This window comes from Pelophylax lessonae (assembly GCF_965119305.1).
Source record: "Pelophylax lessonae genome assembly, chromosome: 4".
NCBI classification, from domain to species: domain Eukaryota; kingdom Metazoa; phylum Chordata; class Amphibia; order Anura; family Ranidae; genus Pelophylax; species Pelophylax lessonae.
Window position 1 is genome coordinate 612706069 of NC_138771.1, and position 17373 is coordinate 612723441.

General features: G+C 41.4%; 1 protein-coding gene across 1 annotated transcript in view; it reads left to right on the forward strand.

The window, feature by feature from the left end:
- The first annotated feature begins 1177 nt into the window (after window positions 1-1177).
- LOC309553571 (A.superbus venom factor 1-like) overlaps window positions 1178-17373 on the forward strand; it is a 476096-nt gene continuing 459900 nt past the window's right edge. Inside the window, exon 1 of the mRNA XM_082254843.1 lies at window positions 1178-1307. Within this exon, the coding sequence (XP_082110969.1) occupies window positions 1243-1307 (65 nt within the window). The 5' untranslated portion in view covers window positions 1178-1242. The remainder of the gene's footprint in view (window positions 1308-17373) is intronic.

The window sequence follows — 17373 nt, forward strand, 5'->3', positions numbered from 1 at the left end:
ATGGGAGTCCATGCTCAATGACTGCAGTTTATTGATAAGTCTTCTATGTGGGACAGTGTCAAAAGCCTTACTAAAATCTAGATATGCAATGTCTACTGCACCTCCACCGTCTATTATTTTAGTCACCCAGTCAAAAAAATCTATAAGATTTGTTTGACATGATCTCCCTGAAGTAAACCCATGTTGTTTTTCATCTTGCAATCCATGGGATTTAAGATGTTCCACAATCCTATCCTTTAATAGGGTTTCCATTAATTTGCCTACTATTGATGTCAGACTCACTGGTCTATAGTTGCTCGATTCCTCCCTACTACCTTTCTTGTGAATGGGCACGACATTTGCCAATTTCCAATCTTCCGGGACGACTCCTGTTACTAATGATTGGTTAAATAAATCTGTTAATGGTTTTGCCAGCTCACCACTAAGCTCTTTTAATAATTTTGGGTGTATCTCATCAGGACCCTGTGACTTATTTGTCTTCACTTTAGACAGCAATCTTAGAACGTCTTCCTCTGTAAAGACACATGCATCAAAAGATTCATTAGTCATCCTTTCAAGTGGAGGTCCTTCTCCTTCTTTTTCTTCTGTAAAAACTGAACAGAAGTATTCATTAAGGCAGTCGGCTAGCCCTTTATTCTCTTCTACATACCTTCTGTCCTTTGTTTTTAATTTAGTTATTCCTTGTTTTAATTTCCTTTTTTCATTTATATATCTGAAGAATGTCTTATCCCCCTTTTTCATAGACTGAGCTAGTTTTTCTTCTGCCTGCGCTTTAGAAGTTCTTATAACTTGCTTGGCCTCTTTCTGCCTAATCTTGTAGATTTCCTTATCTTCATTGCTCTGGGTTTTTTTATAATTACAAAATGCTAGCTTTTTATTTTTAATGATTTGGGCCACTTCTGCTGAGTACTACAGTGGTCTCTTCCTTTTTTTGCTTTTACTGACAAGTCTAATGCAATTTTCTGTTGCCTTCAATAATGCAACTTTTAAGTAGTCCCATTTCTCCTGGACTCCATGTAATCTGTTCCAGTCTGATAAGGACTCATTTATGACTAATTTCAGTTAGTCATAAAGGACACACAATCCCTGTGTACCTATTGTATAATGGGTGCAGCATTCACTGGAAATTGTAGTTTGGAAATACCTAGGACTCCTCCTGCTGTCTTGAGTATTTGCCTTGGGCTCTGTCCACCCCTTGACCAGTATAAAACCAGCTGTCCAGCTGGCAGTCCACAGCTTGTGATGATGGGGTGCAGAGCTTTGTGCCTCCTCCTGCTGGCCCTTCTGGCTGGAACCTACGCACAACCGTAAGTAGACAAAAAGAGGATTAAAACAGCTTAAATATTTGACCTTATTAACTAATACAATTGAGACGCAAATATTCTCTGTAGCTCTAAGAGATTATTTTAATCCAAAATAGAATATTTTAAATTCTGGTATTTCAGCCTGAATACATACTTTAATTTATGTGGAATTTTTTTTTTTTTTCTTTTGTGAAGCATGTTAAATACGGCTGGCAACATTGTAATAATGCTGCTACGTCTGCTGTGATAGTATAAATAACATTTGTAGTTAAACTGTATATATAGTCAAGACTTTATTTTTAAGGGTCAAGACCCTTGTTAGACATTTTTATGATCTGTGTCCCATTTGGAGAAATTTGCCTTTACTTCCTGACTTGAAGACACACAAAAACGAAGAAAAATCCCTTCAAAGTGAAGGAAAATCGCCTCTAAAGCTCATCACACACAATTCCAATCTGCTTTAGTTCTACCAACAACTACATAGTACAAGGGCCTGCCTGATTGCACACATTGTTTTTAAATAAATGAGGTAGGTATTCACATTGCCTAGTTTCAGTATATCTAAAGTTGGTTGCACAAGTGTTGTATGGACAGATTGTAGGGCTTTAGATGACCCTTAGATAATTATTCCACCAAATAGGTGTACCATTGCAACATTTCCCCTGACTTCCACTTCTGGTGACAATTGTAACACTGGATTTCACTTGACTTTATTTGCCAATGACCTTGGTCACCAGGAGACCCCAGAGGGGGGAAGCAGACAACATCTTGTGCCAGACAAAATATATAAACCACAATGAATAAATATAAATGTGATGTAAGTGAAAGTATAATAAACTTTCAAAAATATTATTAACTGTGCAAAGCATAAATAGCGCAAAAATAGTGACTAAAAAATGTCCATCAAATGAATTCCATACTCCAGATAAGGTGACACCTCAGTGAATGTGATGCGATTCCCTTCACCATATAAAGTGGCCTCTCACCTTGTTTCTAGACCCAGAATTCATGGGTCAATAACAGCTTTTACCCTCAATGGGGAAGATGTTAGTCCGCAAACAGGGGGGCTGATCCAGGGTTCCACCTCCGGTCACAGATGGCATATATAAGGAGTAAAGGGAAAAGATCTAGTGCTCTATGCTTAGTTAAATAAGGTAGTTTATTCAATACACAGTTGCACTTACATAAAAGGCACTCGGCAGTGCATGCTTGTGGAGCTGTTTGTAACAATTCAGGGAGAGATGTGACGTCGGGTATTCAGGCTCCGCCCCTATACGCGTTACGTCAATGCTATCCCGGCTGTGACTTCCTTGGTAGGGGTGGAGTCTGCATACAATGCCTCGCATTAAAAAGGCCGGACGACCTCAAATGCTTGCTATTGATTGGACAGTGAAGCCGCCGCCCGCCCGACATTGCAGCCTGAGCGCTGGACACCGGAATTAAGATACATTAACACATCCAAAGGTGACACAGAGATAATGATCATATAATTACAAGATGAATAAGTATATTGTTCCCCCGCAAGCTATATATATCTCTCGGAGACTGCATACCGGACATCACATCTTAACAGTTCGTCATAGCATATGTTGGTGCATAAATAATATAAAATTTAAAAACAACATATATATATATATATATATATATATATATATATATATATATATATATATTGTGAGGGATTAGCTCGGTGGTAGGCGTGGATGACCCCTTTGGGGGTGCGTTTTCACAGAGAGATAGCCGATTAGAGGTTGAAAACAAGACTGATTTATTCATGCAATTTACTTAACACAATTGCAAGCATCAAAACAGCCAAAATAAAATAAAAGACAAAATAAATCCTTGCCTCTGTGGGCGGCTACCTTCTCACGCTGGAACCTACCTAAGAAGTCTTTCCAACCTACTGTTGGGCCGACACTGCTGATCCTACAGCAGACACTCAAATGTCCATTTGTTTGCTTTTCACACAGCACAAACATTGTCCATTGAACATGTCCCTTTGTTTTCTTTCACACAGCACATGTTCATTTATAACAGGATCCTTTACTCTTCAGATTCTTCATATTGAACACAGTTCATTTAACAGGTCCCTTTACTCTTCACACTCTTCACATGGAACACTTTGTCTTCTCACCTTTGAGACGTCTTCACTCGTGGTTACCCTCCTTAGCTTCACATCGCTGTAGGGGGTCTTCTCCCATGCTCACCAGCTTGTCGGGAGGCACACATCCGACTGTCCCCCTCTCCCAGCCCACACGGCGACAGGCGGCAGCAGTCCTTCTCCCATGCCCACACGGCGTCGGGAGGTACACGTATGTCTGTCCTCCTCTTCCCAGCTCACACAGCGACAGGAGGCAGCACTCAATAGATTTTCTCTGGGCAAATTATAGAGTCCTTGATCTCCTCATTCTGAACAGCTGAATGGTTTTCAACTTCCTGCTGGCTCTCTCTGCAGCCAACACCCTATAGTATCAGTGAACTTTCAAAGCAGGTGGGAATGTGTCTCCTCTCAGTGACTACATTCCCAGATTTACCTGACTTCCTGTCACATACCCCCCCCTCTTGTTTCAACCCTAGGGTTGGGACACATATTTCCAGGCACGCATGTGTCAGGCACTGCTGACTCACTGATAAGCCTCCTATTATCCTCAAGCTTCCGGATGAAACTGTTTTGTCATCTTCATTGACAGATTTCTCATAAATGCCACACAGTTTGTCTCTCATCTCATATACACATTCTTCAACTGCATTTTTGGCATCATTTTGCTCCTTCTCGTTTCTGTCATCTTCATTGACAGCTTTCTCATAAATGTCAGACAGCTTGTCCCTCATAACCGTCTGTCCAATCCACCATGGAGGACCGTGATCCATAGGCAACTCAATTGGGCTAGTCTTAATGTCTTCAACATTCTTAAGACGCCTCTCTCTGCAATCCATAAATGTTTTCCACAAAACTTTGATAACCTTTGCTTCACTAAGCTTTGTTCCAAGTAGGGACTCTTGACATCCCTCTGTGACTTGAGTTGCCTCTCCATACATCTGTACACAATCATTGACTTTTTGTTGTAAAAGGGAATGATCTTCCTTCTTGAGCTTTGCTTGCTCTAAGATGCTGTGCAGAGGATTTTCCAATTGAGACAACAGGCTGTCACACATTTCTTCAAAGTGACCCCTGTTCCTTTTCCCAGAGATATCAATATCATTCACCAAACATTTCATATTCATAGGCAGATCGGAAGCATTTGCACTCATCAACTTCTTAAACTTTTCGCCCTCCTGAGCGAGTCGCAGTAAAGGCCTACTATTTGATTTGATATTCAGTTTATATTTCTTGCCAAACTCTTCACAGAAGTAGTCAACCAGAACATCATCAACTTTCCTTACACCAACATAGGGGTTAAAGGCAACAACACAGTTGAACCCAGCGATCTGGGTGGTATCCATTATAGACCTCCTCTCTGCATCAGTGAAGAAGCATGGAACTGCAACACATTCTTTTACAGGTTTCTTCAATGCACTTTCTGCTGAACTATTTGACCGCTCAAGGTCACCTAGTTCTTTTTCTCTATCTGAATTCCACATGGAATGCATCTCAAGATCACGATCAAACTTCTGCCACCCGTCTTTCACCAGTTCCATTTTGGAAACACTCCCTGAAAGGCACTTATTCATTTGCTTCACGTTTTCACCAACAGCCTTAGTTTTCCCCACTAGGTTTTCAGCCTGAACTGAGAAATCATCACATTTCTTACTCAGCTCCTTTGTTTGCTGAAGCTCTAATGATACATTTTCCAATGCTTGAAGTTTTTGAAGGAACGGTTTATTCCAAAGGGGTGATTCAAGCCACATGTCATCACATTTCTGAGGCTCACTCAGGACAGACCCCAAAACACTGATCCTTTTAAAAACTGCATCAGGCACACTATCCCCTCTTTGGGACAGATCCTCTGTTGCCTGGAATTCCTCTTCCAGTTCCTGCAACGGAATCTTCATCTCTTCTACTTGCTGTTCTAAGGCTCGCTTAGACTTTTCTAGCTCCTGAACTCTTTTCACAACATCATCCTTGGAGCTGACCAATTCTTCCATTTCTGTACGCAGCTGTTTGTTAACACTTTCTAGTTCAGCCTTACACTCTAGAGCTTCCTCCAAAGAGCGAGCCAAGAACAGGGCTTTGCTCTCGTTATCACGCACCTCCGTTTCTGCACGGGCGCGTTCTTCTGCATATTTTGCAGACACAGTCTTCTCTTCACCAAGCATCTGATCAAACTTCTTTTTCACATCTTCAACACACTGTAATGAACCAACGCTTTCTTCCATGCGTTTTTTCATATCCGCTATCTGAGCTTGCAATGTTGCGACTTGCTCTGATAGGTTTTTCTTTGCTTCCGCCTCCTCTTTTAATTGTTCCAGGAAGCCATTTTTCTCATCTTCCATTTGTTTGAGCTTTGTGCTAAAACTCAGCCTTTGACACCTCTCTTCCTGTAAGAGTTCCTGCGTGTCTTGCAGCTGCGATTCCAAGATAGAAAAATCTTCCGCAATTTCTCTAGATTTGCTGTCTGCTTGAGAAAGCTGATTTGTAACATTGTCCAACTCAACCTGCAGTCGGTTTGCCTTCTCTGACAGCTTAGCACACAATCGGTCACCTTCTGACACCTTGACTTGCGATTCCAGAAGCTGTGCCTCTACTTTTTCCCTCTTATGTTCACAATCTTCTTTTCCCTGCATAAGAGCCTTCACCTCATTGGCTAGCATCTGGGAATAAGAATGTAATTCTGCCACACAGGCTTCTTTCTCCTTTAACTGCTGCTGGACACGTTGGGCTTCCCCTTTCCAACTTTCACAGTCCGCACGCCATTCATTTACCACATTGCTTAAAGTAGTGAGCTCATACACAGTACTCAGTAATTTAGCCTCTCTTTCACTTTTCTCTTTGTCGCTGAGAGACAATGTCGCTTTCAGAGCAACATTCTGTTCCTGCGACTCCTGCAGGTCTATTTTTGTAACTTCCAAACACTGAAGACTTTTTTCCAGCTGATTACGCAACTCCAACATATCAGCCATACTTTGCTTCTGCAAAGTCTGAATTTCACTTTCCTTTTCCATGAGGATGGTATCTTTCTCCATTATAGTCTCTCTGCGTTTTTGCAACTCGACCAAAAGAAGAGCAGTGGATTCTTCCCACTGTAACACATGAGACTTGAGTAGTTCATTCATTTCCTGCAAGTTTCTATGCTCCATTTTAAGCAATTCCAAGGCTTGTTCCTTTTCTTCCATTTTCCGTTGCAAGGCATCCAACTCAGCCCTGCACACATACTCGGTTTCCTCCAAACCGATGGCCTCCATTGGCTGCTGGCGTCTCTGTTTCCAGCCTGCCATGCTCTCTTGATGAGCCTTTTGTTGAGCTGCAAAGCTCTGCTGAAAATCCGCATTTGCCTGCTGTTGAGCTGCATTTGCTTGCTGTTGAGCTGCATTTGATATAATCAGATGTTTCAACATCTCCTCCATTTTGAGTTTACTTTTCATCTGAGCACACTGCGTCTCCATAGCAGTTTCATCAGTGTTGCTAGGGACAACAACCTTCCTCTTTAGTAGACTCTCTTTAGGCATGGATGGGGCTGGTTCAGACGGCAACATCCCCTCCATCCATAGAATCCGGTCTCTCATTTCATCTATCTTTGCATTTTTCAGGCGTTTGGACCGCCCCATCTTCAATAACTCCACAAACAAATTTTTCACAGTCCAGCAAACAATTTTCAGACCACTGTCTCTTCAACACATGTAGTTTTTCTCTCTCTTGCAGGATCTCTTTTCCTGCACACACAGTTTGTGCAGTCACTTGCACCAGACACAACAAAGTTCATCAAATAATTTTGAGACCGCTGTCTCTTTAAAACACTTTTTTTTTTTTTTTTTCTGTCAGGATCTTCTCTCCTGCACACATAGATTGTGCAATCTTATGCACCAGACAAAGTTCATCAAACATATGCACTCCATTGCAGGGATCTCTGCTTATGCCCGCATCCTCCACCATATGTGAGGGATTAGCTCGGTGGTAGGCGTGGATGACCCCTTTGGGGGTGCGTTTTCACAGAGAGATAGCCGATTAGAGGTTGAAAACAAGACTGATTTATTCATGCAATTTACTTAACACAATTGCAAGCATCAAAACAGCCAAAATAAAATAAAAGACAAAATAAATCCTTGCCTCTGTGGGCGGCTACCTTCTCACGCTGGAACCTACCTAAGAAGTCTTTCCAACCTACTGTTGGGCCGACACTGCTGATCCTACAGCAGACACTCAAATGTCCATTTGTTTGCTTTTCACACAGCACAAACATTGTCCATTGAACATGTCCCTTTGTTTTCTTTCACACAGCACATGTTCATTTATAACAGGATCCTTTACTCTTCAGATTCTTCATATTGAACACAGTTCATTTAACAGGTCCCTTTACTCTTCACACTCTTCACATGGAACACTTTGTCTTCTCACCTTTGAGACGTCTTCACTCGTGGTTACCCTCCTTAGCTTCACATCGCTGTAGGGGGTCTTCTCCCATGCTCACCAGCTTGTCGGGAGGCACACATCCGACTGTCCCCCTCTCCCAGCCCACACGGCGACAGGCGGCAGCAGTCCTTCTCCCATGCCCACACGGCGTCGGGAGGTACACGTATGTCTGTCCTCCTCTTCCCAGCTCACACAGCGACAGGAGGCAGCACTCAATAGATTTTCTCTGGACAAATTATAGAGTCCTTGATCTCCTCATTCTGAACAGCTGAATGGTTTTCAACTTCCTGCTGGCTCTCTCTGCAGCCAACACCCTATAGTATCAGTGAACTTTCAAAGCAGGTGGGAATGTGTCTCCTCTCAGTGACTACATTCCCAGATTTACCTGACTTCCTGTCACAATATATATTGAAAAACTGAAAATTTGCCTCGTGCTTATGGTAATGGATAATGTGAAATAAATAAATACCAATGTGTAATGTGCTATAAAGTGCAAGTGCCTTTAAAGTGATCAATAAACAAAGTAAATCAGCGCTGCTATCTGTGTAATAATATGAATGCTCCCTTGTGCACAGTGATGAATGTGCAAATAGCAAAACTATACTAGTACAAAATTAAGCAAAAAATGTGCAAAATAGCAAAGTAGCAATCTTAATTCCAATATATCATAACAATACATAAACCAATAAAGTCCTTTGTGCTGGAGTGAATAAATTATTCAATAAACAAATATAGAGTCTTTCAGTGCAAATAAATCAGAAAGTGCTGCTGTGCTCTTCTTGCTTGATTGCAATATTGCTACTCCCCCTTTGGCTCCCTACTTACCACAAGGAGATGAATGTCAAGCGTTATGACATTCATTCATACTCCTCTTCTCCCCACATTCTTAAATATTCTAGCTTTCTCGTTTTTTCTACGCATAATAGCCACTCTTTTAGTGATGGGGGTTCTATTTTTTTCCAATTTAAGGGGATTAAACTTTTTGCTGAATTTAACAGATGGGGAATCAATGTTTTTTTATATTGTTTTATCGACATTTTTGTCCCCTGGAATAAACATATCCATGGGTCTTGGTGGATATCTGTGTTGGTAATTTTTTTTAATCAAGGATAGTACTTCCTTCCAGTATTTTTTGATTTTAGGGCAGTCCCACCAGATATGTGCTACTGTGCCCGTTTCCTGACACCCCCTCCAACAGTCATTTGAACTTCCCAGAAGGTATCTCCCCACTTTATCTGGAGTATTGTACCATCTGGAGATGAGTTTATAGTTCATTTCTGCCGTGCTCATATCTATCGCGGAGTTATGTACTAATTTTATCCTTTTTTTCCCATTGGAATCCCTCAGTACGGGCACCTAATTCATTTTTCTAAGAGTGGGGGGACTGTCAGCGTCTCCCCTACATTCAATATTTTGTAGATGCTTGAAATATTATTTTCTCAGACATACACATCTGTTCTTATGGAGATAAATCCACCTCTCTTATTGGCTGGGGTAATGAAGCAATGAAATGTCTCAGCTGACAGTACCTCCACTCAGATAGGTTCCAATTTACCTTCTTTTTTTTTAGATCTAGTAACTTTATAATTTTTCCCTCCTCCATTATATCTTTTAATCTTACATCATCCTCTCCCATCTATTTACCATATTCCCTCCCCTCTCCTGGTGCAAAAAATGTTGTATCATGTAGTGGTATAAGGCTCGGTTTCCACTAGTGCGACTTGCTGTGCGATTTGACACATGTCAAGTCGCATGTCAAGTCAAAACCCATTGATTTCAAAATTGGACCGTTTCCACTGCTGCGACTCAAGACGCATCGTCTTCAAAAAAGCTTCTTGCACTACTTTGGGCCGACTTTAGTGCGATATGTCCCTCATAGAAGGTAATGTAAGTCGCAGTACACGGTTTTGAAAGCGACTTTGTCGCGACTTCGTTGCGACTTGCACGGAAGTACAGTAAAAGCTTTTTTTTATTGTTATGTTCCGCCCAAAAATCACATGATCTCTGCTCCTCCCAAACACATCACTTCCCATAGTTCGCAGAGGAGAGGAGAGTGATATACAGTAAGCATGCCTAGGTCCAGGAAGAACAAACGTACATCTCATGACAATGAGGAGATCATTCGTCTGGTCAGAGCGCGCCCGTCAATATATGACATTCGAGACCCCTTATACAAGGACCATGTGAGGAAGGAGAGAGCATGGCTGGAGATGGCTCGTATATATTATGAGAATTGGGACTGTTTAACAGCTACAGAACGGACTGAAAAATGTAAGTGTTTCATATATGCAATTTATCACATTGCTGCTTGCCCCCATATTCCCTGTACAGTACCGGTATTTTCTGTTTTTCAGTGCACTCCTTACAAACAAGATGGCGAAGCATAAAATATTGCTACAACCGCTATCTAAGGAAATTACGCGAAGGAAGGAGTGGTTCTGGCTCCTCCAGAATTGTCCCATATGCACACGCCCAGGAGCTGGAATTTTTAAGGCCGGTGTTGGAGATGCGAGAGTAAGTTGTCAGCATTTTTTTATATACTGTAGTTGACATATTATTATTCATAAAATTTTAAATGTATTCATTATATTTCAGAACCCAAGCAAGCTGGCAAGACTCCTCACGTGGTTCTGAACAACAAGAGGGGTCACAGGAGGCGGCAGCAGCGGAGGAGGAGGAGTAGGAGGAGGAGGGATGCCAAGACCTTGGTGACCGCGACCGTGAAGAATCTGAGGGAACAATGTCCAGACCAGAGTCTAGAAATGATTCTCCAGCTGTGGTGGAGGCTGAACCAGGGCCTAGTACTGAGCAAAGGCCTTCACGAAGGTCTTCTTCAAGGTCTTCTTCAAGGTCTTCTTCAAGGGCGAGTGCTAGGGGTGGGAAACCCATGGAGCAGGTTTTGAAGGTGGTGAAAGAAATGAACACCCAAATGAAAGAAAGCATGTGTGAAGACACTGCTTTTATGACAGTGCTTTTAGGTATGTGTAACAAGGTCCCCCCAGAGAGCAAATATGCGCTAAGGATGGCTCTAATGGCAACCGCCCAATCTTTTGTGGTTGGGGAGGCAACAACAAGCTCAACAGCGTGTATGGAAACCCCCCCCCACCACACTTATCCCCCCAATTACCAGTACCCACCACCACCACCACCACCACCAAGTTCACCGTATGGGCAGCAAATAAATCGCCCATACTACGATGAGTATGGCAACATGCTGAATCCCTCCAAGGCCCCGCATGTTGCACCCAATACCACCCCCTATTGCCTCCACCCTTGGCACACCAAGACCATACCAACCTGCTCCCACGCAGGTTACGCCTTTCCCGGAAAGGCAATACCGTCAGGGAGCATCAACGGATTACCCTAGCCCATCTGGCCCATCAACTATTTCCCATTGTGGGTCAACTGAACCACCAATAACATACCAGGAGTTGTAAGTTTTGTTTTTTTGGTGTTGTTATTGTGCATACAAAATCTTTTACCTGTTAATTTATTTTTTGGTTGTTTTGGTGCTGGTATCTCCAAAACATTTGGGATGTTGTAAAAGTTTATTTTTTTCTAAATTTTGGAAAAAAAATAAATAAATAAATAATCTTGTTACTCTGTGGTTTTTGTTTTGATTTTTTTTACTTTCTATAGTACTTTCAATAATGTGTGTATGCTATATAATTATATCTACAGGAGAAAACAGCAAAACAGAAGGTAAAGCAATGTATTTTTATTATAGCTAGAAATGGAACTATATACAGACTTTGGTTATAATTGCACAGAAATATAAGGAAAACATAACAGAAATAATTTTATTCAAAATTGGACTGTGTTGGAACGTGTGATACATTATGAAATAGCGTCCAGCTGCCAGGGGACAGAACCAGCAGCAGACATGAAAAAGGATGTGAATCCCTCACGCACAGTGGCACCATTGCTTGTGTCCCTACTGGCACTCAAACGTGCACCCTCCATGTCATTCATGCTGGAATCTTAATGAATGTACCCATCACGAAGTGCAACATAGTTGTGAAGAACACATGCTGCTTTTACAGCACATATTGCATTATCCATTTTTAAATTGATAGCTGTATGCAGGAACCTCCACTTGTTAGCTAAAATTCCAAAGGCGCATTCAACAACTCGTCTTGCCCTGGTTAAGCGGTAGTTGAAAACTCTTTTGTCCACAGTCAGAGACCGATTTGAATAGGGCCTTAATAGATGATGACTGAGAGCGAAAGCCTCATCTCCAACAAAAACAAATGGCTGTGGTGGTCCGTTTGTCCCTGGTAGTGGACAGTCCGGTGGCAGCCGAAGTCCATCTTCCCTCAACATTCTTCCGAATGTGGATCTCACAAATATGCTCGAGTCTGAGCTGCTTCCATATGAACCTATGTCTACATAGCTAAAACAGTATTTGGCAGACATGGGAGTAAGTCACACATGTGCAAGTCACAAGCAAGTCTCAAGTCTTAACCTTCAAGTCTCAAGCAAGTCCCAAGTTACTGTGGCGAAAAGCAAGCAAGTCAAGTCGAGTACCTGCTAGAAGTCAAGCAAGTCAAGTCAAGTCATTTATTTTTGTCAAGTCACAAATCAAGTCAAAATACCGATCTAACCCAATTTTCACCTTTTAATCAGTTAAAAGTCAGTGGTCAGGAAAGGTTTTGTTTTATTTTCAACATTAACAAAACTGCTTAGTGCTTTTTTCTTGGCATATTAAAGAAACACTTTGAATGCCCAAACAGCTCAAAATCGTTCGTCCGGTCATGTTTCAACACCACAGTCACCAGGGGAGGACTGGGCCAGGGGGAAGGGGGGGCAATTGCCCCCCGGGCCACTTTGATGCTCCATAAAAAGGCTGCACTGCTTCTGCCACAGACATGTCTAAAGGATTCCTGGTGAAGAGAAGTAAAAAGCCCCCACCGCTGACCTACTGAGTGCGGGATAAAGAAAAGGACAGAGCAACGACCTCCACCTAGCATGGATGGTGTAAGTGGTGTCTGAGCAGAGGCCGGTGTCATGCCCCACTGGAGACTCTCCTCCTCCGGCCAGCCCCGACCGAGCTGTCCCAGCTCCCCCCAACCGCCCCTGCTGGCCAGGTCGGGAAACCAGATTTGGCCGGTGAGAAGATGTGGAGCTTCAGCCTGAAATGGGGGTCAGGAGGAGGCCAGAAAGAGAGAGAGTGGTAGTGGGTCGAGTCGTTGTACCATGGGCCTCGTTTGTACTCCCCCTGGGCTGAAAGTTGCCAGTCAGCCCCTGACAATCACTAAAAACATGTTAAGTATTTCCATTGTTAAACAGCCAGTGTCCTAAAAATCAGAACACACTGAGGTGTTTTAAGTGACTGTGGTGTCAGAAACATAACAGACACATTCATTTTGCTTTAACACATCTTGAGAAAATGCAAATATTTAATAACTTAAAAAAGTAAAGTCATTTTGAGTCATATGTCTCAAGTCAAAGTCAAGTCTCAAGTCATGAATACCAAGTCAAAGTCAAGTCGAGTCTTTTATTCATTTTGGTCAAGCAAGTCTCAAGTCCTCAAACTGGTGACTTAAGTCTGACTTAAGTCAAGTCATGTGACTCAAGTCTCCCACCTCTGGCATTTGGCATCAGCCACTGCTAGTAAGACAAAAGAAAAGTATTTTTTGTAGTTGAAGAATTTACTTCCACTGCCAATGGGCTTCAATATTCTAATGTGTTTTCCGTCAATTGCACCAACACAATTTGGAAAATTGCAGTGGTCCCAGAAATATTCTGCTATCTTGCACCGGTCTTCTGTAGTGGGTTTCTTCAGGACCAAATCCTTAAGAACATTCCAGATGTCTCTGCAGGTATCATGGATAATATAGCTGGCAGTAGTTTTGCCAACCAAGAACTCATAATGTAAACTTGTAAAGGAATGTCCAGTTGCCAGGTACCTAAAATTAAAAAAATAATGTTAGAATGATGCATAAACTGGCTTGGACGAAGGTATCTGAGGAAATGAAGGAATAAGATGAGCAGGAGAAAGACTCTGTTGAAAACAGACATGGCAAACATAATCACATCCACTACTACATATAGGTTACATGATAATGTGTCTCTCCAAATGCCTTAGGAGGTAAGTAGGTTGGAAAAGTTACCTCAATGTGATAATCAGTCTTTCTATGGGCGGAATACTCCTTCTGAATCTAGTGTTTTGTCTCTCTAGATGTGTGGAGAGCAGAGCCAACAATTCATCAAAACTGTAAAATAAAAACATATGTGGCATTTATCAACATTATCCATGTAAAAAATAACATACATAGAGACATACACAGAGAGAAATTCACAGCTCAGCGAGACAGGCTTAGCTCCATCTCCCACTGTATGGCCTGATTAACTGATGGCCACGGAGCAGGTGGTCCAGGGCCCTATGGCCAGTCCGGGCCTGATACTCACTATACCTATACACATTTTTGTTAAAAAGTTGACATGAACATATGTTCTGACCTTTTAATTGACATCCGTGTATAATTAAAGAATTTGTCTTCATGAGCACGGAGGTCATGATAAAGGATCCTGAACTGACCTCTCTCTTCCCTTTGGGAGATGACAGGATGGATCCAGAAGCGATGCCTTCTCCTTCTTCGGTCCTCTTCTTCCTCATCAATAACAGCTGCTACAGCAGCCATAATGACTGCTGCTCCAAAATACTGCATAGCCAACATGTTTCCTGCAACATACACTACTATTCCAAAACAGGAAATTACATCACTTGCAGGAAAAGGAATTACATCACTAGCAGGAAAAGGAATCTTTTTATGTGCAAGTCGCATACATCAAAGTCGCAACGAGTCGTAGTCGCAACAAGTCATTGTAAATTCGTACACAAGTCGTGCGATTATCAAAGTACAAAGTCGCTGTTGAAGACGCGCGACTTTGAAGTCGCACTAGTGGAAACTGAGCCTTAGGGGTGAATTGTATTCCCATTTTTCTCTGTTATATAACATATCCCAAATTTGTAATGCTTGTCGTGTGATTATATGTGTATTATTATTCAACTTTCTATATTTTGGTGGGGTCCAAATAATTTTGCCTAAATATGTGTCGTTCATTGCATTTTATATTTTAACCCAATTTTTTTCACTCTCTTTTTTCCCCCATTCCATCACCCGTGTGAGCATTGATGCTTGATAGTATTTCCTAAAATCCGGTAGTGCTAATCCCCATCATTTTTACTTTTGCTTAGTGTTGTGTATTTTATCTGTGGTTTTTTATTTTTCCATACAAACTTGGTTACCAGTGTTCTCAATGTCTTAAAGAAGGCCTGTGGGATCTGTATTGGGACCATTTGGAATTTATACAATATCTTTGGAAGAATTGCCATCTTTATGATATTAATTCTTCCCATCCATGATATAGCTCTTGATATTAATCTATTAATCTCCATTTTTATTTCATTCAATAGTGGGAGGAAGTTAGCTTTATATAGTTTTCCTGGGGTTGATGTTAGTTTAATTCCTAAATATTTTAACCCGTCTCTCCTCCAAAACGAAAGGGAATTCACTTTTTAGTCTGTTTCTCTCTTGTTTACTCATTTTATTGCTTAGTATCTCAGATTTTGTTTGATGAATTTTTAGGTTTGAGAGTTCTCCATATTGCTTTAGAACTTTAATTATGTTGGGTAGGGAAATCCTTGGGTTGGAGACGTAGAGCAACACGTCGTCGGCAAATGCAGCGACTTTATGACCCTTGAAAAAGTAACGTGACTTCGTTACGCAACGCGTCGGGACGCCGTGGTGAAGTCACTTCCGGGTCTACGGCCGAGACCGGAAGGAGCTGAGAATAGCGCTGGAACCGCATCGGCGGTATTTTTGATTCTGCCTACTAACTTCTACTGAAATGTGAGTGCGTTATATTTTACTTGTCTAAATAAACTCCGTATGGAACATACTACACTATGAGACCCTCTTTTCATCTCATCCCCGTATTCTGAGTGTCCAATAGGTGTATAGCAAACTGCCATACCCAAGAGCAACATAGGAGACCTGGATTTGGTTCCTTGCATCAGATCTACCTCGTGAAGATCCCCTTATTTCTGGAAAACACCCCGCCCCCCCCTCATGAGTCTACAGGTTGACATGAGACACCTGAAACGCTCATATGAGTGTTAAGTGAGGTGAGCGGCCATTTCACCTATCTCGAGGAAACCTGATTCACTTAACACTGGCACTGGGAGCACTGGATTTCGTTTATTTTTAATAACACTGATTATGAACTTCACCTTTTATCTATTGAGGATTCACTAATTGAACTTTTATTATTATTTTCGTGACATTGATCACGATTGGGACACTTTTTGTTTATATTTCTACGTTTCACATCCTTGGAAGAGCGGACAGTGGTTCACCCTTCATAGGGCATTCACTGTTTTTTTCCAAAAAAATAATAAATTTTTTTTTTCTTTTCTTTTATTTCATTCACTACACTTATATCACCTGGTTTTTTCACTGATTATTTGACTTATTGCAATTTTTGTAGAACCCACTCCAGTTCACTCTTCAGAGGGCACATTTTCTCAGTTTTTTTATATTTGGAGCCTTTTGTTTGGTTCTTTTCCATAGAACCCCAGCACTAGCTCCTTACAGCACGTTATGTTTGGAATTCACTGCACCTTGAAAAGCCGATTGGTTCACCCTTTATAGGCGCATATTTTATTTCATCTATATTAATTGGTTCAGTTGGAGCTATTGACTTGTTCTCCACTAGTGGAACTTGTGCAACTGCTCATTTGTGCACATAATAAGTTTTGTCTAGCACAAGTCACTTTATATCCACTTGATCATTTTGAGATTAATAGAGCTTTATTCTGCACTTCGTCACATTACACTGGATGATTAATTGTATTTTATTATATTTATCTACTATTCAATATTTTAGTATTGTTATGTACAAATTTTATAATTTCTATTTATCACCTGATTGATGGTTCACCCGCTTTAAGGGGTCTGCGCTGGTTCGATTTTTTATATTGACTTTATGCTCTACCTCCCCAACTTCCACTCCCTTGATATCTGGACATCCTCTAATTGTAGCCAGCAAGGGTTCCAAAGAGATGACAAACAGCATTGGGGACAGGGGACATCCCTGTCTTGTTCCATTGAACATTTCAAATGGTTCAGACATTGTCCCATTAATTTTTATTCTTGCTGATGGTCGACTATACAATGTGTTGATCCATACCATCATTCTGGGTCCTATACCTAGTTCCTCTAAAGTTCTTTTCATAAACTCCCAGTTGACTTTGTCAAATGCTTTCTCAGCATCTATTGACAGTATCACACTTGGTGTCTTGTTTTTAAGCATTTGTTTCATCAGGAGTATCGTTCTAATCCCATTGTCTCCCCCTTGCCTACAAGATATGAACCCTACTTGATCGTTATGGATCCATTCCTTCATCAGCCCTTTCATTCTTGTTGCCAAAATTTTAGTAAACAGCTTAGTATCTGCGTTTAAGAGAGAAATAGGTCTATAGCTGGAACACAGCGTTTGGGTCCTTCTCTTCCTTTAAGATGACTGTAATCGAGGCTAAGAGGGCTTCTTTACTCA